Consider the following 22,441-nt stretch of genomic DNA (forward strand, 5'->3'; position numbering starts at 1 on the left):
AGAGTTTAGCAAGCACTAGAACCTTGAGGAAGATGGGCTAAAAAAAAAAAACACTATGTAAACACAGTAAATAGCAGCCATACAACATTCTATAAAGATTACAGCATGAAGGCACGCTATGGAAGCTACCTTATGCCTGAGTACACTGACATCTCCAGATGGTCAAACAACTGCAAAGTCATAAGTCGTTAAACCGTCATTTTGACAGCTTTAGGGGAGTGCTGGCCAGTCCCTTGGTCTCACCCCAATATGCCCCACAGGTCTGGGAACTTGTGGACAGGTCTGGTCCCATATAAACTTACTTCCCTCTGGACATCTAAAGTATGGGGCCTGAATTCTTGGATATGAATGGTACACAGAGAAATTCAGACAGGCTAGTGGCCTGAAAGAGATGGAAATCAGAGGACCTCTGATTTGGAAAGGATGCAGATAAGAGCACATGTACAAAATATGGTTTAGGGAGCCATTAGGCCTGTATCTCACTAACCCTCTGGCCTAAAGTTATGATTATAATAAACAGCACTTTCACAGATATATGGAACAAAGAGAAGTCTGCCCAGTTTTTGAACAGAGGCCCCATGAAGTTTGTGGGAACAAGAGTATAATCTCATTGCAAAACAGGTCCATGCACCAAAGGGAATACTCTCTAAGGCGGGACAAATGAATCTCTCTCATCACAGTAGCAACCTATCTATTGCACTGGAGTATCCAGTTTCGTATCCTTTGACTACTGCAGCAAAACAGCTCTCTCAACCAGCCTTAGTCATAACATGGATCAAACCTTTCAGTTTCTGCAGGGTGAGAGAAGACTGTCAATCCAGGCATCAGAGGGGAAAAAAGCTGTGATGGCAGCCAAATGCACCCTGACAGAACACAAAACTTTTCTAAGTGAAACATAGGACCCCTCTCAGGTCCATTGCCTTTTCAATTGCTCAGATGAGAAATCTCTTCCAATTCACTGGAGTAAGTTGTGTGGCCAGTCTCCTGTTTTTCAATATGATCTTTTGAACCTCAACACAACACTTTACATCGAATGTGTCCCAACTTCCCAGAAGTCAAGGTTGCAATCTGAGAAACTTTTGACCTGTGTGGAGACTCATCTCAACCCTGAGACAGGAAATGCAGCAGTTTGAAAAGCAGGACTTGCAGAAGTCAACAAGAGACCCAGGATGTCAGACAAAATCGCCAAGCCCTAGCCAGGGCTATTGATAGAAACTTGGGTCCTTCCTGACTGCCTTCCAGGAAGACTTGTTGAATCAACAGATTCAGAGAGAACTCAGAGGAACTCCTGACCCAGTTCAAGAAAAAGAAAGGAGTGTGTCAGTGAAGTTGAGTCTTGCTCATCCTTGAAGTAGAGCTTGAGAAAATCAATACTTTCTGGTGAAAAGAGACTGAGCTGGGGTCTGGACTTGAGAAAAATTTGTAGGCCAGACAAATAGCTCTCCACTCCAATACATTATAGTGGAGCTCATTCACTGCAGAGATTGGATATCAAGGTGAGTACCCCAGTTAACCATCTGGGACTTCTTCTGATGGGTATGTTCTTCCTTTGCCTTTCACAGTAAAGCATATCTTGAATGTCCTGAGCCACAACAGCTCAGGTGTGGATTCATGCACCATTGTTGGATCCAGGGACCTCAGTGCCACTCATGCTGGGCACAGAACCGCTTTGGTAAATGATTCTTCAGTTGATGGTGTCAAGTCCTCAGCATTGGAATCTGCTGACCTGGATGGATCCAGTGACCAGAACTACTTTGGCACATGGTTCTCTAGAGCAGTGGTCTCCAAAGTAGGGTGTGTGCAAGAGGATCCTTGGGGGTGCGCAGCAGGAGGAGCGCTTTTTTTTTTTTTCTTTGTTAGGGCGTAGTTCGGGGGGGGGGGTTTTTTTTTTTTGTTGTTTCGGTAGTTCGGGTGGGGGTCGGTGCGGCGCTTTTTTTTTTCTGCGTGGCAGGGGGTGCGTGCTCAAAATTTTTTATTGATAAGGGTGCGCGATCAAACAAGTTTGGAGACCACTGCTCTAGAGCCAAGGGGTGTTGGTTCTCTGGTACAGGACTTGGTTGAGCAGGACGGATGCAAGGAGCTTGGTGCCATTTTTGATAGGCATAGAGCCACTATGGTGAGCTGATCTCCAGTATCAATACTGGACATGTACAATGCCAGCCTTAGTCAATTGACTCTGAAGAGCTTCCTTTGTCAGCAGGGGTATGAGGTGGGCCACCTGCTTTTGTGGGTTCACATGATGCTCATGCTATCTACGTCTCCTCCTCCTCTCCCCCCCTTTTAAGAAAAGCTGACTAACATACTGACAATCTAACTGGAAACAAAAACAGACTCCAAAGTGTCAACAAAAAACAACAACAACAAAAAACTATGAAGGGAAGTGCTGAGGACACATGTGCGATCCAAGCTTGCTGTAAGTTAGGTGGTTAGGAGGAACCGAATGGGCCACTCCCTCTTATATACCTTTGGAACCTTTGAGAATGGGAACGAGAGGATGTGAGTCGTTTCAATGGACACTAGTCACCAGAAGATTCCAGAAGCTTGTGGTGCACGCACTTCAATCCCACAAGTGTGAATACGCAGAGGCCACTTGGAGAAGAACAATGCATTTAAGTGCCATATACACTCGTTCATAAGCCGAATTTTTTTAGTAAAAAAGGAAGCACCAGAGAAGGGGGTCGGCTTATGAATGGGTACAGAGAAGGAGAGTGGGACACAGCCCCTCCCCACAACAGAGACAGCACAGCCAGAAGGGAAGAGGCGGGGCCAGAATCTCTCCGCTTCTGGCCACGCTGCTCTCCCCCCAGCCTCCCAAGCAGCTGCAGCTCCGGGGCTGGCAGGCTGCAGCCGTGCCACTTGGCCCCGCCCCCCCAGAGCAGGCTGAGGCCGCGCTGCCCAGCCCGCCGGAGCACGCTACGGCCGTGCCGCCCGGCCCAGCCCGCTAGAACATGCTGCGGCCGCGCCGCCCGGTCTGGCCTGCAGGAGCAGGCTGCGGCCACGCTGTCCAGCCTGCTGGAGCAGCTCCAGCCAGGTCAGAGACATCCTCCCCTGGCCCTCCCCAGATAAGGTGGGAAGGGATGGGAAGGGGAGAGTGTGGGGGTCCCAGGCTAGAGGTGGGGTCATGTGGGGGGTGGTCACAGGGGTTACTCCCCTGACTCCCAGCTTCTCCCCCCGAAAAAGTTTCCCCACCAGTTGCTGTCCTGGCCCACCAGGGTAAGCAGCTGGCAAGCCGGGACACTTTGTTTACTTAGGTTTGTGCCTGAGGACACTCGAGGTAAACAAACCATCTCGGCCCATCAGCAGCTTATCCTGATAGCCCGGGAACCAAAGTTTGCTGACCCTGAATTATAGGGTCGGTTTATGAACGGGTTATAAATTTTTTCCATTTTTACTTATCCATCTTGGGAGGGGGGGGGGGGGTTTGGGCTTATAAACGAACCAGCTTATGATCGAGTATATACGGTAAATATTCAACTTGGAAATTAGGAAAGCATTTCTGATGACAAAGTCAATCATCTAGTCTAGTGAAATAGTCTGCTTGACAAGGAAGTTATGGCAAATTAGGACGCAATCAACTGAGATTAGATAAAATTGATACAGAAACTTAGACCAGATAATCCAAGAGATCACTTCTGACTATCATTTATGATGACACCCCTCACATAGTATGACCCATTTAAGATCCCTGATGTTTGTGGTCAGGCCATCATGGGTGATAAATCTATTCCTACTCAGCAGCAGCTCAACTGCCTGAGGCAAGCAGTTAAAAGAAGTACAATAAAGAGACTTTCTTTTCCCGCATATCAGTCCTAAGGAGCTGGTAATTGGGATGTCCTAATGCCAACAGCTAGTAGACTTCCCTTTTCCACCTAGTAATGTCATGTGATAAGGGATGTTCCACCTTCTTGAAGCAACAAAACTGAGTACTACATCAATTTTTTTTTAAGCACCCCTCCATTCTATGCAGATATTTCTTTCTTTTCCCCCAGCCCAGTGTCTCTCAGCAGCAGCTGCATTATCTGTATAAATCCTGCAGCCAACAGGCTGGATGCTGCTGCTCTATCCTGCTATTAAAGAACAGAGCTCAAAAATAATGAAAAGTGCCCCTTCCTAAAGATAAGCATATCACACGCATAATATCAGCCATCAGGCCAAATGCATTTTAATGAAGTTATACGCACCTACAGACATGTCCATCTTACTGCCTTGAGTGTCCTCAGTTTGACTCTGAAAGAAGAGCAAAAAAAGACACTGGTCTGACTCCTGAGCAAAGTTCGAGAACACTGCAGAAAACAGCCTTTGTTAAAGATGTGTATTGGAAATGTGGAAGGGTGTACCAGTGTGAATGAAAGTAATGTCCTAAACTATATCAAAGAAAAACAATCCTGATGTAACCTTGAACACACCTCATCCCAGCTGTATTTGGGGTTAAATTTCCTAAAATGCCACTAGGCACATGAACTCATCATGCCACAGACAGAGAGAGATGTCCGAACAGCTGCTCTGAGAAATGAACCTCTGTCCTCATGTCAAGAGATCAAATTATAAAAGGGTAGCAGCCAGAATGATAGCTCTTCTCGTGACTTGTCAAGTCATCAAATCTTAAAATGTGCTGCCAAATTATTCTTCTCTTGGCAGTCTGGGACAGGGTGTTCCCATAACTTTGAGAGGCAGCATGATCTAGTGGACTGAATTTGAGACTGGGTGCCAAGAGCTCCTAGACTCTAATCCCAGCTCTGCCAACGACATTCTGCTTGGCCTCAGACATGTCACAGCACCTTTGCACCACAATTTCCCCAATTCTATAATGAGGATAAATAGCTAATTCACAGGATACATTAGTTAATGGTGTACAGCGTTTTGAAAAATGCAAAGCTCTCCATTAAGTGGCGTGTCTGGGATTCTTGCACATTTTCATAGGTGAACCATATTTTCACTGAAAAGAAGGCATTGCAGATCTCTGCACCTTCCCACTGACAATGATGTAGCATGTGTCTTACATCTCCACCTAGAGGCCCCGTTACTGGGACTATATCTATGCTAGGTGCTGTACTACACATAAAAGTCCCTGTTCCAAAGAGCTTACAATTTAAGTAGACAAGACAAAGGGTGGGATAAAGAAAATATCCCCTTTTTACAACAGGGAACTGAGGTACAGTGATATTGTCTTGCCCAAATTCACACAAGTCTGTGGCACAGCCAGGAATTAAGCCCACATGTCCAGAGTTCTAGTCCAGCACCTTAAGTAAAAGACCATCCATTGTTTGCAAATGAATTGCAACCCCACAACAGTGGCAGCCATGAAATCCACTCGGATTTTAAAAGTATTTTAGTTTCCAGAAAGAAATATTCTGACTAGTAAGTGGAGTTTGAAATAGCCACCAACTATCAGTATTGGAATAAGAGAATGGGAATGATAAATGCAATTAGTTAATAAACACTTGCTGGTGAATATCTGAAATTAGAATTTTGCTTACTACACAAATGTTAGTGCTTCTCAATTAGATTATGACATTTTTAAAAAGCCACTTACTAGCAATCCCATGTTTGAAAACTGTTTGGATAAAGGGTTCATCCACGAATCACTATTTCCTCCTTTTAATGAGCACTAAAAAAACAAGAGCAGACATGTAATTAAACAGTTTCCTTATCTTTCCTCCATTTTCACACTTCCTTTTATGTAGAGGTCTCTGCTGTGCTTTGCTTCCTTTCAGCAACTTCCTCTCAATCAGCACTGTGCTGAATTCAATTGGCTTTTGATTTGGTCCTGTTGTGATTTGTGAATGACCAAAAACAAAACTGAAACAGAAATCAGCAGTATAATGCTAAAAAAAAAAAAAAAAAAAGGCTGAAAAGGAAAGTTTACAGACAATTGCTTTTGTGGTTAGGATAAAAAATGAAGGAATAAAAAAGATTGATTGAAATGAAAGGGAAATCCATTTGTCCAAAGCAGGAACTGACAAACCCATACAACACCACAATACAACTGTTTTGTTTTGCACCTTATCTTAGCCCAGGAGATGCCAAAGCACAGCCCCAGCTATAGGTAGTCTTCTTAATCTGAACGCAGTACTCCAAACTACAACAGAAAGTCTCACATGCTCTAGCCGCTGAAGAGCAGTTAATACACAGTTTTGCAGCCAAGTGCAGAGTCATTTACTTCTGTTTGCTGCCACAAGTTAATAAGAACAAAGGCGGGAGCCCAAAATCAAGCAGAAATAACAGTGTGTTACTACCAGAAGTGAGAATGGGATCAGAACTTCAACAGGCTGTGTAAGGAGAGGCAGCAGCAGTCTAATGCAGAGTGATGTGTCACCCAAAGAGAGCGATAACCCTTGGACACTTGTTGCTCAGTCTCATTCTGTAATGGCTCTGCAGCCCACATGCCAAAAGATTTCTGGCAATCTCTGTTGGAGTTACAAGTCATAATATCTATATTTCATAAAAACAAGAGTGTCATTTCACCCACCACTGCAATGCAGCCACCTCTACAGATGAATTCTCCACTACAATAGTTCTTGTTTATAAAAGGGAAGTGCATAACACATTAGTTATATCTGCTTTCAGAGTATATGGCAGTTACAAATCATTCAAGCATGAGGTTTCTTACCTTAATTTGTGGTTTCTTTCCTCCTTGCCCCCAGCTTGTTGAGTTGTGGGAGGAACTGCTTCCTTGAGAGCCTGCTGTGTTCCAGACTCCTCCTTCCTCCTCCTCTTCCCAGCTTGAATGACGTGTTCCTGCTACTGGCCCATCATTCTCCGCCCAGCCATCTTGCATAGATTTGGAACCTTCAAGGGGGAAAAAAAAAAAAAAAAAAAAAAAAATTCAAAAAGTGAGCCAATACAACTCCTAACAGACAGATTTTATGACATTCTATGGCAAGATCAGTGGGATGCTTAGTACACAACTGCTGTTATCAATCTAAAAAAACCCAAAACTTTTCTTCATTTTATTCTAATGCAGAAAATTGCACAAAGCACAACACCTAAAAAATTTATTAGTGCTGAGTAGTGTGCTATATTTTTCAAGTGTTCTGTATTTTAAAATCACTTTAGTGTCAAACATGTCAAATGCCTTTGACTTTACATTTACAGAGGAAACTTCCCTTCTCGCAGTAAAGAAACTGACCTCCTAAAAGGAGCTCATAATTTCCAGTGTAGAGGAAAGGATTCCAGAGGCTCTCTTAAATTAATGCAATTGAGGAATTTAGTCCATCTGGTTAACCTATATCAAAATCTGTTTTTCAGTGCAAATTTTTTTCCTTCAAAATCCTCAACACTCTATTAGAAAAAAACACCAATAATACTTCACCACATTTCTCTATCACACTGCTAGTATGTTGACCTTTAAGTATGGTTGACAATAAAACTCTGCTCTGAAAAACTCAGATTTAATTCTCAGACACTGGTCAGAAATCTGAGATGTGGAAAACTTGCCACAGAAATACAACATGCATCTTCACACTGTATTTTTACTAGGATCTGATATAAAACTACGGAACTTTGGGAGGTGGCGCCTGAGGCGCAGCTTGTCCCACCACACTTGTGGATGCCGCCGGCCTTTTAGGGTCCTGGTGGGGTGATCGGCCCCTCACCAGCCTCTTCTTTTTCGCGGGCACCAGAGACGGTGAACGGTGCCGCATGGAGGCCGATTTCCTATATCCCGATTCTCTCCGGTGCCGGGACTTAGAGTTCTTAGATTGGGCCTCCTCTCTAGCTAACGGTGCCGGAGCGCTGCACACCGAGGATGAGGCGCTGGGCGCCGGGCGCCAGGCCAGCAAACTCGGGGTCCAAGTGTGGCCATAAGGTCGCCTCCATCAGGAGCACTCTAAGTCTTTGCTCTCTGTCCTTGCGAGTCCTGGGATGGAACCCCTTGCAGATGCGGCACCCGTCTCTGGTGGCTCTCTCTGAGGTACCTCAAGCAGGAAGAGTGCGGGTCACTCTTCGGCATAAACTTCCCGCAGTCTGCACAGAGTTTAAACACTGGGGACCGGGGCATGCCCCAGGAAGGAGCAAGAATTACATTGGGGGGAAAACCCTCCAACTACTACTAACTTACAAATAATGCTAACTCAAACTATGAGAAAAAAAGAGAACTATATACACGAACAGAGACACTGCTAGGCTTGCTGCGAGAGCGAGCAAAGTTCCAGCTAGCCGCCACTGGCGGTAAGAAGGAACTGAGGGTGTGGAGGGTCGGCGGGCCCCTATATAGGGTGACGCCACTCCAGGGGGCGCCCGAGCCGACCCTACGGACGCTGCTAAGGGAAAATCTTCCGGCTGGCGTGCACACACCTGCTTGGAATGGACATGAACAACCACTCGAAGAAGAACAATGTGTTAACCCTTGAGGGTTCAACCGAGTGCTAGTTCATCATTTAGCAGCAAGGCATTCCCTGGGAAATATCCCACCCTCTTCCTCCACCACCTCAATCAAGCTTCACAATCATCATTGCTGTGTACAGTATTGTTTGTTTAAAACGTATAGTGTGTGTGCGCGCGTGTGTGTATGTGTACATCTATAAGTGTGTGTGTATGTATGTATGTACATATATAAAATACAGTCTTTTGTCTGGCAAAAAAAATGTCCCTGGAACCTACCTCTCCTCCCCCCATTTACAAATGCAAAATGATGTTAAGCCAATCCAATTTCCCCCCAATTCTTATGGGGAAATTGGATTGGCTTAACATCATTTTGCTTAAAGTAGCATTTTTCAGGAACATAACTACAACGTTAAGCAAGGAGTTACTGTATATACAGCTTGTTATACAAGCATGAAAAAAGTGTGTACACAAACACACCCCTTACTCGCCCATCAAATAAGTGTTACTCGCTTTGAGAAAAATTTTGCAATGCAGTATTCACTTTTTTGCTTTTAACACCTCCCCCCCCCCACACACACACTTACTTTTCCCCCTTAAAAATACACTACCTGCGCTGGCAGAAAGGATTTCCACAAAATCCTATATATGTGCAATCATATAACAGTCATTCTAATTTCAAAATTACCAAAATCGTGTTTTTCAGAAGTTCAGCAGTACCTCATTGACTGGTGAATACTGGACGTATTTCTAAGTAAACAGCTGAAAAGTCTAGTCATTTGGATTGAGCAAAAAAAAGCTTTGAACAATTATTTTAAAAGATGAAAAAACTTTTTTCATGCTTGTATAACAAAATCTGTACCTATTTTGCTCTAGTTTTCAATAAATAAATAAATAAATAATCAATCAATCTTTGGGTTAAGACCAGGCATGTGAAGACTGAGCCCCAAAAATAATTCCCAGAAAGTTACAAGCAAGTGAAAACAGGGAATTAAAATAAAGCAGCCTTCTCAACCTTAAAATATAGCTTTTATTAGCCATAAAACTAGAATGACAAAAGACTTGTTGCTGCAGTGTACAGACTTCTGCATATATAGCCATAATCTACAATGTAGAGTTTTTGGCTAAGGATAAACTGCAAGTTCATAATTCTGGTATTACAGGAGAAGAGGATTTATCTTGGAAACTAGTTCCCTACTACGAAGTATTTGGGTGTGTGGCATGGGGAAGAGGGTCCTGTTGAGAAAGAAAAAGCAACTAATTCACCTTGTTGAGAAGCCCAAATGTCATATCAATAATAAGATCAAAGCTGTTCATATACCTATACTGTAAACTAAGATTCCGTCTTGCTTTCGGTAGTTTTTAGTCATTTGTAAGCACTTTTACTCAACCACCATCAGCACCTTAGAAACCATTTAGTGTCCCTTCTGGTCCTCACTGGGAGGGGATGCACTACATATGCAGGTGAACCACATACAAAAGTCAGATACTAAAATCTATAGCATCATTATAAAAATGGCTGATTACTGGCCTATACTCACTAGGTTTCATGGTATTTGGGGCGTTGGAGGGTGCATTCCCCCAGCCTGTTGTCGATGCTCCTGTATCATCTACTTCACCCCACCCGGGACTGGTTTCATTTGGCTCACCCCAGGCAGACGTACCATTATCTGGAGCAGGTGGTGTGCTTTTGCTCCAGACTGCACAAAGAAGAGAGTTTTCATTATGGACAGTTTACAAACTGTTCACTGACATTCAGCACAGCATCACCAAAAAACCTACCGCTTCCTCTTTTCTGGTGTACCTCATGCTATTAGAAAGCGTAAATTGGGATTACTCAGTTGCAAACACTACACCCAGGGCAGGGACCTGACTTCCTTTTCATTCCTAGAACTGAGAGAGGACCTTCACTTTAGAAATGCTATGAAAAACAGTATTACTATGGTATCAAGTTAGATATGAAGCCTATCCCTGATGATTACTCAGATAACTTTTCCCATGATCAGTTATTAGTATCAGGCTGTACGGAAGTTTAATATATTGAAGAACAAGGATACATTTAAGTGCACATCAAAAAATAAATAATATCATTTAAAATATGACATGGTCAGAAAAGTGACTATGTAAAAATGGCACCTTATCATTCTACTCCTGTGTATTCTAACTCTTAGCTGCTTACTTTACAAGCAAAAAAAAAAAAAAAAAATTTACTATTTTTTATTCTTGATGACACAGGACAGCTATGGGAGAGTAGAACAGGTTATAATCTGGCTCATAAATGATTTCAATTGTTAACTAAATTCTAAATGCAGAGCACAATCCTGTTTTAAGTTCAATATGTGCAATTTCTCTGAAGACAACGGGGTTTTACAGAGATAAAGAGGGCAGAATTTGGCCTGGAAAATCTTTTACTGGTAATGATACAGAAACTAATAAGAACATATCTTGCCTTTCAGAGCTTAGGTGGAGTCTGCAGGCTAGGCACCTAAAGAAAACATCCTTTTACTTGTAAAGCCGAGCAATGTTCAGATGGAAGTCATTAAAGGACAATAATGGTGACACTCAGTGGTTCCATTTTTACAGTCACTTTTCTGAACAGAACTGTTGATAAGTTATCAACACATGCAAAAGCCAAATACTCAAATGAGAGTTTAATTTTGCTAACGGGGTAAAAGTATCTATAGATTTGGAGGTTACACACTCAACATTTGTTTAGACCAATGGTTTTCAAACTTTTGTATTGGTGACCCCTTTCACACAGCAAGCCTCTGAGTGTGTTCTCCCCCCCCCCCCCCCTTATAAATTAAAAACACATTTTTACATTTAACACTATTATAAATGCTGGACATGAAGTGGGGTTTGGGGACAGAGGCTGACAGCTCTCAACCCCCTACATAATAATCTCATGATCCCCCTGAGGGGTCACAGCCTCCAGTTTGAGAACCCTTGGTTTAGACATTTAGTTTCATATACTCTACTGAAGAGAAGGAAGCAAAATGGTACCTGATGCTGTGGATTTGCTAGTCATTGGAGTAGGCAGGCTTTGTTCTCGTGGAGCCTGTCCCCCTTGCGAGTTCTTGTCCCACAGGTTCACATTCTTGTAGTTATAACTGCTAGGGTCTCCCCATGCTGAAGTGCCATCATCAATATCCATTTTCCGACTGATGGATTGTGGAGAAGGTTCTTCCCAGCCACTGGGTTCCTCATCCTTGGGGGCAGCTGGCTGTGGCCCACTGTTCCAGTTTGGATTTGGAGGTCGCCCATTACCTGGAGGTGGTGGACCCCAGGAGCCAGAAGCCTCCTGCTGCTGCTGGTGCTGCTTATTCCAGGAATTGGGCTGTCGACCAGTCTCATTCCATGCTGGCGTTCTTTTACAATCATCCCATCCGCCCTTTGAAGCGGTATTTGCATTTGCACCATTACCCCAAGTCCCAATCTCATTTTGCCCACCTTCACCCCAACCCGACACTGGTTTGTTTCCTGCACCTTCCCAATTACTGTTTTTTGTTTGGTCAACTTCCTCTCCCCAACCGTTCTTTCCTGAAGACCATCCTTGATTAGGTTGCCGTCCACCCCACCCTTGATCCTTGTTGGAATTGTCATTCCAAGAGGAAGAGGTCTTTTCTTCTGGTCTTACTCCTCCCCAGCTAGAAGAATTGTTGTTCTTATAGTCATTCCACCCTCCTGTGTTTTTGGGGTCCTTCCACTCTGTGGGGGTTGAGAGCTCACCCCATCCAGACTTGTTTTGATTGCTTTGGCTGGGTGCATCTCCCCAGCCCCCTGAGTTCTTTGTCTGTGTGGCAGAGCTCTCCCACCCCTCAGTTCCTTTATCAGATTTCCCCTCGGGCCTTGGCATCTCTTCAATATCCCAAACTGTATCTTGCTTAATTTGAGTTTGGCCCCAGCCAGTGTTTGAAAGCACACGGGGGTCCAAATCAGTCCTGCTCAGCAAAGTCTGCAAGACTGCCTGGCAATCAGGATGCGTAGGCCTGTATGATCGGCGTCCAGAATTGTGACTGTCACTACTTCCTGCTTTGTGGTTGCTTCCAGTGCTTTGACCTCCAACCTCACTTCCTGTAGAGCTGGAAGATCTTCCCCAACAGGGAGCCTGGGAATTGCCTTGGTTTTCAGGAAGGGGGTGGCCCTTTTGATTGTCCCATGCTCCAGTGCTAGAATTTGGTTGGTTTGGACCACTCCATTCTCCAATCTTCAGTTCATCAGACCCAGACGGCTGTTTCCATTCTCCCTGAGAGACCCCAGATGTCAATTTGTTCCCTTCACCCCATTTGTTTTCATTTGAGTGCTGAGGGCCAAAGTTCCAAGACCCACCACCCATAGACCTGTTGTTGTTATCCCAAGAATCATTTCTTGACCCATTAGGTTTTTGAACAGAAACTCCTTTCCAGGAGTCCTCTCTCTCCTTTCCATTGTTCCCATGGTTTCCAGAATTGCTTTGTCCAGCGGCTGTGTCAGTTCCAGAAGGCCCCCTAGATGTACCCCAAGATCCAACACTCCCAGTCTTTCTTTCTCCAGTGCTTTGTGAAGGGGTGTCAGTGCTTCTGGAGGGGTTCCCCAAGCCCATTTCAAAGGGCATTCCCTTATTCTCCATAGGGTTTGGCGAACTTAAGTTCAAGGAGTTAGTGTTTCCATTTTTTGGTCCATCAGTGTTATGTATTTGAGCCTGTTCTCTGCCAGAGACAACAAAGTTAACACCCGCGTTTTCCATCTTTGACTGCTGTTCCCTAGAGGTCTGACCTACTGTGCTAATCTGTGCATTGGCGTTACCATTATCAGACTCTAAAATCCCTTTCCTAGAATTGCCCTCTTGAACCAGTGCTGGCCAGGCAGATGGGTTGCTTTTTGGGTTAAAGTTGCTGAAGCCAGAACCAGGGCCTATTCTGTCCTGCCCACTCAAATTCCTCCAATTTCCTAGTCCATTGTTACTCTCTGCAGCAGGGTTGGAAGATTGAACAGATTTAGCTTTGGGGTCAGATTTCCAGGCCCCAAGATTACATTCGTTCCCAGCACTTCCAGACTGACACTGGCTTCCTTTTCCTTTGTTACTAGTGGTGCTTCCTGGCAGAGTGCTCTTCTCTGAGCCAGGGTTCGAGGCACTGTTGTTATCGGTGGTGTTTTCGGAAGAAGACTCAGCGTCTTTGCTGGCAATACAAGGCCACTCTTCCATGTCAGACCCGTCTACAATCACCTTGTCCCAGACGTGAGTTGGGTTGGCGTTGGTGCCGTTGTTGGAGGCGGCTCCAGAACCCCAAGTGGAATTTGCATAATTTGAAGCAGCAGCACCTCCAATTGTTGAATCTAAAAAGATGAAGGTCATTACTATTGGTTACTATTTATAAGTCGTTTAAAGATTGCATTTCCAGACAACACCAATTATTGTTTTCATTTATAAACTTTGTTTTTCAAAGACTTACAAACTCAGCCGATTATAGCAGAATATTACACTGGAAAATGGCATATGAGCTATTCTTATTAAAACATTCAATGTTCCAGAAAAAAAAATCCTCACACTCAATTCAATTTTGTAGGCACTTAAAACCTCACTGAGGACTGGTTTCTTTTGCTAACAGCCCTGTTATTCAACTTCAAGCAGTAATTTTTTTAATAATACAAAGGCCACTGCTGATGCAAATTCAGATTTATTTATTTTTAAGGCTAGCTCTAAAATTATGGTGTACTGGACAAAATTCACCACTGGCAAAATAATATTGCAAATACGAGTGCATGTTGTAAAGTAATGCAAATTATACTGGCTTGGCATTCAGTGGCTTTGCCAACCAAGTATAACTTACACACAGAAGGGAAGAAAGGAAAGTGTTTCGGAAAAAGCACCTAACAGAAGGATATAATATTTAACAAGTCCTCCCTCCATTCCCTCACTTTATCAAACAGTTTAAGTTGATTTTCTTGCTACATACTCCTTTCTTCCCCTCAGTGCGCATATTACACTAATTTTGCAAAGACACTGAATGCCAAACCAGTGCAAAGATATACTACATTGACACACACACTTGCATTGAATATAGCCCAGAGACAACCATGGAATTTGCACGGGTTTACATCAGCTATAAATCCAATCTACTATAATATTAGACAGTCAATTCTGCCTTCATGATTATCACATGTACACAGATGTGTTACTGCTAGTACCATAGTAGTCTGGCAGCACTCCTCTGCCATCCTCCTTGCACTGCCTTATTGATATTATCAGACTAATCTTTAAGGAGAACAAGTATGGTCCCCAATTTAATGCCATGTTCTCTCTGTTTGGAGGTGCTTGCCATTTTTCTGTCCAATTCTAACTGCAGAGCCTTCAAGATGCCCTGCTAAAAATGTTCCCAAGATGACTGTATTCTCCATCTCCCTATGTCCATTTCTTCTCTAGTGAGCCCTGGTACCACTGTGGCATTTGGTAATCTTACTTCTCCAGTAGAGCTAATATGGTGGGGAAAGAAGTTCACAACAATAATTGTGTCAGTATCTTGGGCAACAGGTCTGCACATACACTGCTACCATACCATCAGCACTGGCTAGTGTCATGTGAAGTTAAGTCACACCCATCTAAAAACATCATACTTCTAATACTAATACACACACACACACACAGGATCTTTGTTTTAACTGTATATTCAAAAGTGACAAAATTAGAACATTCAGTTACTAATGTTTTTATTAAAAACAAACAGAATTGTTCGTACAAGTTCCATGCTTTTTCAGTTCACTAGCTGAACTGATGGTCTCTCTCTCTCAGCTGACCTCCAGAACCTCAGTGAAGAAGAGTTGCTCATCTGTAAATGAAACTCTTTGACTGTCAGTACAAGAACCACACTCCACACCAAGCATGGAACCCTCTGGTTAACTTGGACCATTGGGGGCCAGAGTAGACTTCATCTTCACTTGTGAAATGTTCGAGGCAAGAGTATATAAGGAAACGTGGCTCCAGTGCACCTTCATTTTCTTTCTATTTTCTTAGACCCCAACCACAGACTCTGCCATAGGAGGAGTGTGGAACTTCACTGACAATCTTATACAAGAATTCCAGTTGCAGATGACCAACTGTTCTTTCTTCTTCAGGTAATACCAGCAGAGATCCTCATGCTTGGAAGACTGATCAGTGAGAACTCTCAGGGGGAGGGGGGAGCATTTGAGGAGTAGACTAGTTAAAGCTTGCAGGGCTGCTCTCCCAAACTGCACCTCAGACCTTGACACCAACTCAAGAGAATAATGCTGCGTGCAAAGGTATGGTTTCTACTCCCAGGAACAGCTCTACAACAGGAATAATTTGCCTTGGATCTACCTGAATGTATTCTAACATCATCCAGGACTGGAGTGCCTGCTAATCCACAGAATGTGTTTTGCTGCATTTTGACAAATGTTGAAAGGAAACTGCCTCTCCCCATACATGCCAATCCCTACAAATAGTCTTGGGGATTTACAGAAGGGTTTTGTCCTACTAAGACTATAGCTGAAGGCCTGCTTCAAAGCTGACCCTCCCTGGTAACAAGTATTATGTGAAGAAGATAAGCAAGTTTCTCATCTGAGATGAAAATCAATTACTATTTTATAGATGAATTTGAAATGAAGATGTAAAGCTGTACTGCTTTTATCATTACATAATAGCGCATAAAGAGCATCAGTAATTAATGCTTGGAGCTCAAAAACTCTCCTGGCTGATGATGTTGCTTCAAGATACAGTCTTCAAGGAGTGACAACAGAATACTATCCCAGAGGCTTAAATCAAGAAACCATCAGCTTGGGTAGTACTACACTGTATTCCCAAAAAGGTGGGACACCATTAAAACATCCCTTCAAAAGCATCTTTTTTGTAAAAACACAGGACGTCCCTTGTACTGGAACTGAGATGCATACTCTAAAGCTCTGCCTATACTACTAATTTTATTGACCAAAAACTTCCACTGTTGCGGCCATTGTTTTAGCTACCCTGGTGTGACAACATTGGCGCCTCAGTATATGGACTGCTTACTGACTCCAGCAGCTGTTTTCTGCACTGTATTAACTGAATTTGCTCAGTGCAAAGCTAGTCAACTGATTAGATTGTGGTATTAAAAACAGCTGCCAGAGCTAGAGAATAGTCTACACTAGGGTTCTCATCTTTGCTAACACCAGAGCAGATGATTTGGTGTTAATAATGGTGGTTATTTTTTCTAAACAAAATACACAGTAGTCCTGATTTCTTGAGACATTGAGGGCTAAAATGTCTAACAGGTATTGCTACAGGTGTATTTCTTTATGCTGCCCATTTACAGTCTCTGCCATGCTGCAGCATAGGATTTGCTGTTGAAGGTTTCTGACTTTTGAGTAATATCTCCAGCAATTTCTGTAAGAAGACTTGATCTAGGATAACAGATGTATGATCCACCTTACTAATTGCAGGGAAACTGGTGAAATATTTAACATTTCCTTTCTGAATCTTCACTTATCACCAACATAAGGCAAAAAGGTGGCTTCACTTCTACATCTAGGAGCTCCATGTGACAAAAATATCTGGCCCAGTTCAGGGTTATCAGCAAAAAATTCAAGCTTTGTCCTGTGTGATTTTCTTGCTTATCATGGGGATCACTGGTACTGTACAAATGTTTGCTTGCAGGACAATGTTGTTAAATAAGAAGGTATCTGTCAACAAAAGATCATTGCCCTCCTCTGGTGGAAAAATGCAGATTTTGAGTGGTGGAAACAGATCTATTCGCAGAAGAGGGCTTAACAATGAACTCTTAACGCCCATTCTTGTTGAAGGTTGCTTTTTCTACTTATTTCATCCACAAATGTATTATCCTTGCACGGAAGATGGATTGCCACACACGTGATGAGTTGGTGGATGCACCCATTTCCAAAGATGGACCACTTCTCAGCACTGAAGATTTCACCAAACCCTTCCTTGGCAATTTGCTGAGCATAACATAGGTGTTCATCTTCACCACCATCACATTACCTTCCTTTGAATATAGGGGAGAAATTTTGAATGAAGGCTGAATTACTCTCAGCAATCAGTGCATGTGTGTGTAACTTGGTCTCAAAAAGTTTCAGATTGTCAATTGGTTCAGATTTCGGTCTCTCCCTGCCTTGGAAATATCCCTCAGTAAGGCCTTTGGTGATTTGAAAGGGATACCTTTTGCAAATACTGTGCGAGTTAGTCCACCATACAAAAAGAGACAGACATCCTGAGGGATAATTAACAGTGTTAAAATTGCAAATGGACTTATGAGGATAGATGAAACCATCATCCCCAAGTAGCTTCAGGAAAATAAATACTGGGTTTTGAGGCTGAGATTATACTGATTGTACAAAATCCAAAGACAACCCACAGTACTTCAAATAGTTCTTCTCATAGTAATAGCTGTATAGCCAATGAATAGGAATCTATGCCTGAAGCATCACAGGCAGCTTCTAGAGAATGCTTTGCTACTATAAGCCCCCTCTATGACTACTTCTTTCATCTCCTTCTTCAGATCCTCAGGAAGATGTTCCAACAATGGAACAAGCATATACCACATTATAAAGTCATACTAGCCCAAAAAGCTTTGTAGTTTGCCAGTCTGATCTGTAAGGTCACTTCTGATTGAGATTATCCATCTTCCTGGCACCTTTAAGCTTATGATATTTTCTTGGCCCTACTTTTTCTTTTTACATAAAGCATCAAAAATAACGAGATTGGGTATTGGAAAAAAAGAATCAAATCCTTGAACAGGGACCTGGTATAACTAGTCCGCCTGCAAAGACAATAGTGGGATAGAAACTTGTATTATCCTCCTCATCTTCAGAGAATCCATAAGGGCCCCTTCTTTGAAAGGCATGACCACCACTCTGACAGGTTAGGTTGGTTCTGGGATACCAAATAACTTGTCACCCATTTCTTGAACTATGGAGACCTCAGGCTATAATGCTTCCACAATCCTGGTGAACAGATCTGGATGGATTTAAGAGTGGTACACTTTGGAGAAGAGATGATGCTGTCTTTTCTTCTTCCCTTGACCTGACAATATTAAGGAAGGTGCACTTGTTGCTTCAGCTGAAGCTGTTATTTGCTTCTTGGACTCACCCAAGAAGGGAGAGCTCTCAAACAGAGTTTGATTTTTCCCAAGAACATGACCTTAAAAAAGGAAATACTTAAGTCAGCTTGACTCTTCATATGGCCTGGAAGCTTATAAAAGAGCTTCTTCCATCATCAACTGTAGTCAAGACACTTGGTCCTGAGACCAAAAAAAATGAAGTCAGAGACAGTAGGGGCATATATCCCTCACTTCAGCATTTAATATACGGGGTACAGCAATCTGTCACAGTCCTCTTGTCCCAAAAGAAGGGCAAGTCCTAAAAACCAACCTTTTATTCTGGAATCTAATATCACAATAGAAAAACAAATAAAGATATCACCATTAGGAAGACCAGTTCCTACAAATTACTTAAACCCTGCAAATCAAATTTATTTTACAGAAAACAACTAAAAAGCTTCCTAACACACAATTTGTAAGAAACTAAGTCCCACCTTGGGAGGAACAATCAAGACGAATGGTCACCAGACAGTCAGGGACCAGAAGGAGTTCTAACTTACTACTTCACCGAGACTAGAAATGGACCACACTTGAGCTAATATCTATAGAACGGATATATTTGGTCTTTAGTTTTATGCTGACTAGAACTAAAGCACTGCTGTTGTAACTATCCTTAGCTGAGCCAGAAAAGAGAGGCAAAAAACTGCCCGCAGCAGGAAGAGAGGTGGATTGCACCAAAGATCCTAACGAGCCTACTGGAGACTGCTGCACCAACAGCTAGCCAAGGAACAACTGTTATTCCAAGTTGGTGATCCACAACACCGTATTCCCCTTACCCCGTAGTGCTCTTATTACGTGCTAAACACATGTAATATCACAATACCTAAGGACAAAAACCTGGATGAAGGAGGATTTCTTTATGTATTACAAACTACACAAAATAGAAAGACTACAATTCCTAGGATAAATACCTTATATTTCAGCTCATAAGTGTGTGGGGGGGTGGGAGTCGGAGGGAGATTTCTATTTGATCCTAGCTTACACAGTACCACCCAATTAGAAAGGTGCATTATTGTGTGTTGAAAAGAGGGGCGACATACCCTTCCATTCAAGGATCTGGTACTGGCCGGTGTCAGAAGCAGGGGGAGACTATTGGACTAGATGGACCATTGCTCTGTTCCAGTGTGGCAATTCTGATGACAATGTTTTGGGTGTTTTTTGGTTTGTTTGTTTTTTAAAACAATCAGTACTCTAAAAATGTTAAAAATCAGCAGTGCCGAGGAGCATAAAAGTAAAGTAAAATAACTTCTAAAAGTTAGAAGTTTTAATACGTATCAGAACACATTTGTGAACGATTTTACCTGATCTTTCTTCAGCTAAGCCTTCCTTACCTGTTGCAGTCCCACTGTCGCTCTGCAGCAGTGCTCCTGTCACTGGTTGTGCGTTGTTTGGGTTTGCTCCAGGTGCTGAAGAGGGAGGAAGCCCTGCCCCACCCCCAAGTAGCATACAGGATGGCGGAGGGGGCTGCCCACGTTTCAGTAACACTTTGTGGTCCTGCTGGCAACGGAATCGCGGCGGCACCTCCCGAGGCATGTAGCGGGCGGCGCTTGGCGGTTGTCCGTTCGGCACTGCCACCCTTTTGGCATTGTTGCCACCATTGACTGGTGGCGATGGAGAGCTGCCAATTGGGCTGGCGGCCACTGGCTGGCTTGAACTTGGTTTCGTCACTTCGGGCACTGGAACACAAGAGGAAGGAAATTTATAACTTTATAAGATACAAAACCTAACAAATGGATATAAGAACACACTGAAACTGAACTCCTCTCAGAATACTGTGCAAATTCAACCCCATCAAGGAACTAGTCAAGTTAAGCAGAAGCTGCATATTTGTTTGTCATCACCAGTGATTTAGACATCATGGGTGAAATCTCAGATTGAAGTTTTAAATTTAAACATTCAATGATTAATACAAATTTTGTAATTTTTTCCTATTTCTTAATCTTTGGTTCACTTAGGGGCACTGTTGTGTGCTGCCATATGGAAAATCTGAATTTAGTTCCTAAGCTTTTACCTTGCTCATTAAGGCTATGTTGTCACTACAAAATTTGTTTTGTTTTGTACAGCGAGGAGACAACTCATCCCCGTTAGCTATCTTGCTATAAAATCCTAGTGGAGACCAGAATGTGTAATTTTTACTGCCCTGTAGGCAGGTGAGGTCAATCCCTGGTGGGGGCCATAGCACTGACCTCACCTAGTTACACCAAAGTAAAGACTACCTGGTACTTTATCTCCATGAGGATTTTACAGCGAGAGAGCGAACCCACATTTGTTTTAACACTGAGATAGCTAAACAAACAAAAACATCATTTTGGGCAGTGACAATATAGCCTAAGCCAGGTAGTATGCACAGCTGCTAGAGGAAGGAAATGCCTTCTTTCATTTTGGAACAACCCTCTCTGCCTGACCCAGGAACGCTGTTTACAAACTCTATAATGAGATCTAGCCAAAATGGGCTTGTATTTAAGGGCCTCTCTGAGGACCTTTGAGTAGATGTGAAGCAATAAGAGGGGGGAAATGAGGGAATCCTAGGGAAGCTTGTGCCTTAACAAAACTATCTTCTTCTACTTGGGAGATTCCAGAAACAGTACATCTACACTCCTCTATTCTCCACGTTTCTAGAAATAAAGCAAAGTAAACTCACACATTAAACAGTTCGGAAACAAGGGTAGAATTTGTTACATCCTAACCAGGTTGCTAGAAGTCAAAACATTTCACAAAGACATGCTCAGATTCCAAAACCAAGGACACATTTTAGAGCTGTAACTACTCCAGTCTCTCTTGTGGACTGAAGTAACAGCAGCATTAGAAGGGGCTATTCTCCCAAACATCACATTACTGATGTTATTCACCTTTTAAATATAAGCAGAGACATTTTTTAGGAAAGCAGTAGAATATCATAAGAATAGGAATTCCTCTAGAACAACAGAATGTGTTATATCCCATTTTTATCTTTGTAAACAGCTGGTGATGGGTTTTCTGACTTTCCTATGCAAGTTTCATTGTCCAAAAATTATTAGGATTTTTTTTTAAATTTAAGCCAAATTACTATTTGTCCTTTGCTGCCTCTTTTTAGTCGCTGTTTTCTCCACTACTTTCACAATGCTCGGATGCAAATTAGGTTCAAATATATTTTAAATCAGGTGAGCAAGTTATGATGCTTATTTACCATCTTTCTGTCTCCATTTGACATTCAAGTCTCGAAGCTTTAACATCTCTTAATTCAATCAGGCAGAGTAGAATGTTTTCCACTCATTTTGGTGTTCCCTCATTAAGAGCTACTCTCTCTCTCTCGCTCCCATTCTATGCATCTAGTCTGTGTCAGTTGGTGGCTGCACTTCTGAAAAGCTGCACTTTTTTAGGGATTTCAACGTTAGCCTAATTCATGAGAGATCATCACAGCTAAGATATTATTTTATTCAAAAAGGCCTTCTTTTCTTCTTCAAACATTTTGAAGGCTGACTGAAAATGTTCCTATATATTCTCTTTTTGACCATTACAGCAGTTGTTTCTGCTTACTACTCATGCAGAAATGCCTCGTCATGCGACATGAGTCTCTCACTCCCTTATCCAAGAATTTTAGTCAAGGACAAAGGCCTGTTCTGAGCCTACACAAATCTATGCTCTATAGATTTAAACAAATTAAATCTCTTACCTTTGGTTTTTTGATCTGTGACCTGCAAATTAAAAACAAGGAAGTTAATAAAAGCAAGAAAAAACAGCTGCTCTACAATGCAGCCTTCATTTATTACTACAAGACCAGCCTCTCTCAGTTTAAAAATCAGCTGAAAATCAAAAGCTGAAGTATCCTGCTCAAAAATATGTAAAGATAAAGTTTTCAAGAGGACCAAGGGCTATTTATCATCACTTCTGTGACATATTTGGTCCAAATAAACATAAATAAGAGGAAGAAGTTACTTCATTTATGATAATTTGTAAGATATGTTTCCACTGTAACATTTTAAAGCACAAATATGTAGTCACTCAAAATATGGCTTTTTAATATCATTAGAGGAAACCCTTACCTTAAACTCTAA

At 42.5% G+C, this 22,441-nt stretch overlaps 1 protein-coding gene across 1 annotated transcript in view; it reads right to left on the reverse strand.

The window, feature by feature from the left end:
- TNRC6B (trinucleotide repeat containing adaptor 6B) overlaps positions 1-20,022 on the reverse strand; it is a 52,014-nt gene extending 31,992 nt beyond the window's left edge. Inside the window, exons 1-6 of the mRNA XM_024200399.2 lie at positions 19,739-20,022; positions 11,326-13,638; positions 9,864-10,022; positions 6,611-6,789; positions 5,534-5,608; positions 4,182-4,227 (exon numbers count right to left, since the gene is read on the reverse strand). Of these exons, the coding sequence (XP_024056167.2) occupies positions 4,182-4,227; positions 5,534-5,608; positions 6,611-6,789; positions 9,864-10,022; positions 11,326-13,638; positions 19,739-19,940 (2,974 nt within the window). The 5' untranslated portion in view covers positions 19,941-20,022. The remainder of the gene's footprint in view (positions 1-4,181; positions 4,228-5,533; positions 5,609-6,610; positions 6,790-9,863; positions 10,023-11,325; positions 13,639-19,738) is intronic.
- Positions 20,023-22,441: the final 2,419 nt, after the last annotated feature.

This window comes from Terrapene carolina, unplaced genomic scaffold (genome assembly GCF_002925995.2).
Source record: "Terrapene carolina triunguis isolate 2854851 unplaced genomic scaffold, T_m_triunguis-2.0 Scaffold247, whole genome shotgun sequence".
NCBI lineage: Eukaryota > Metazoa > Chordata > Testudines > Emydidae > Terrapene > Terrapene triunguis.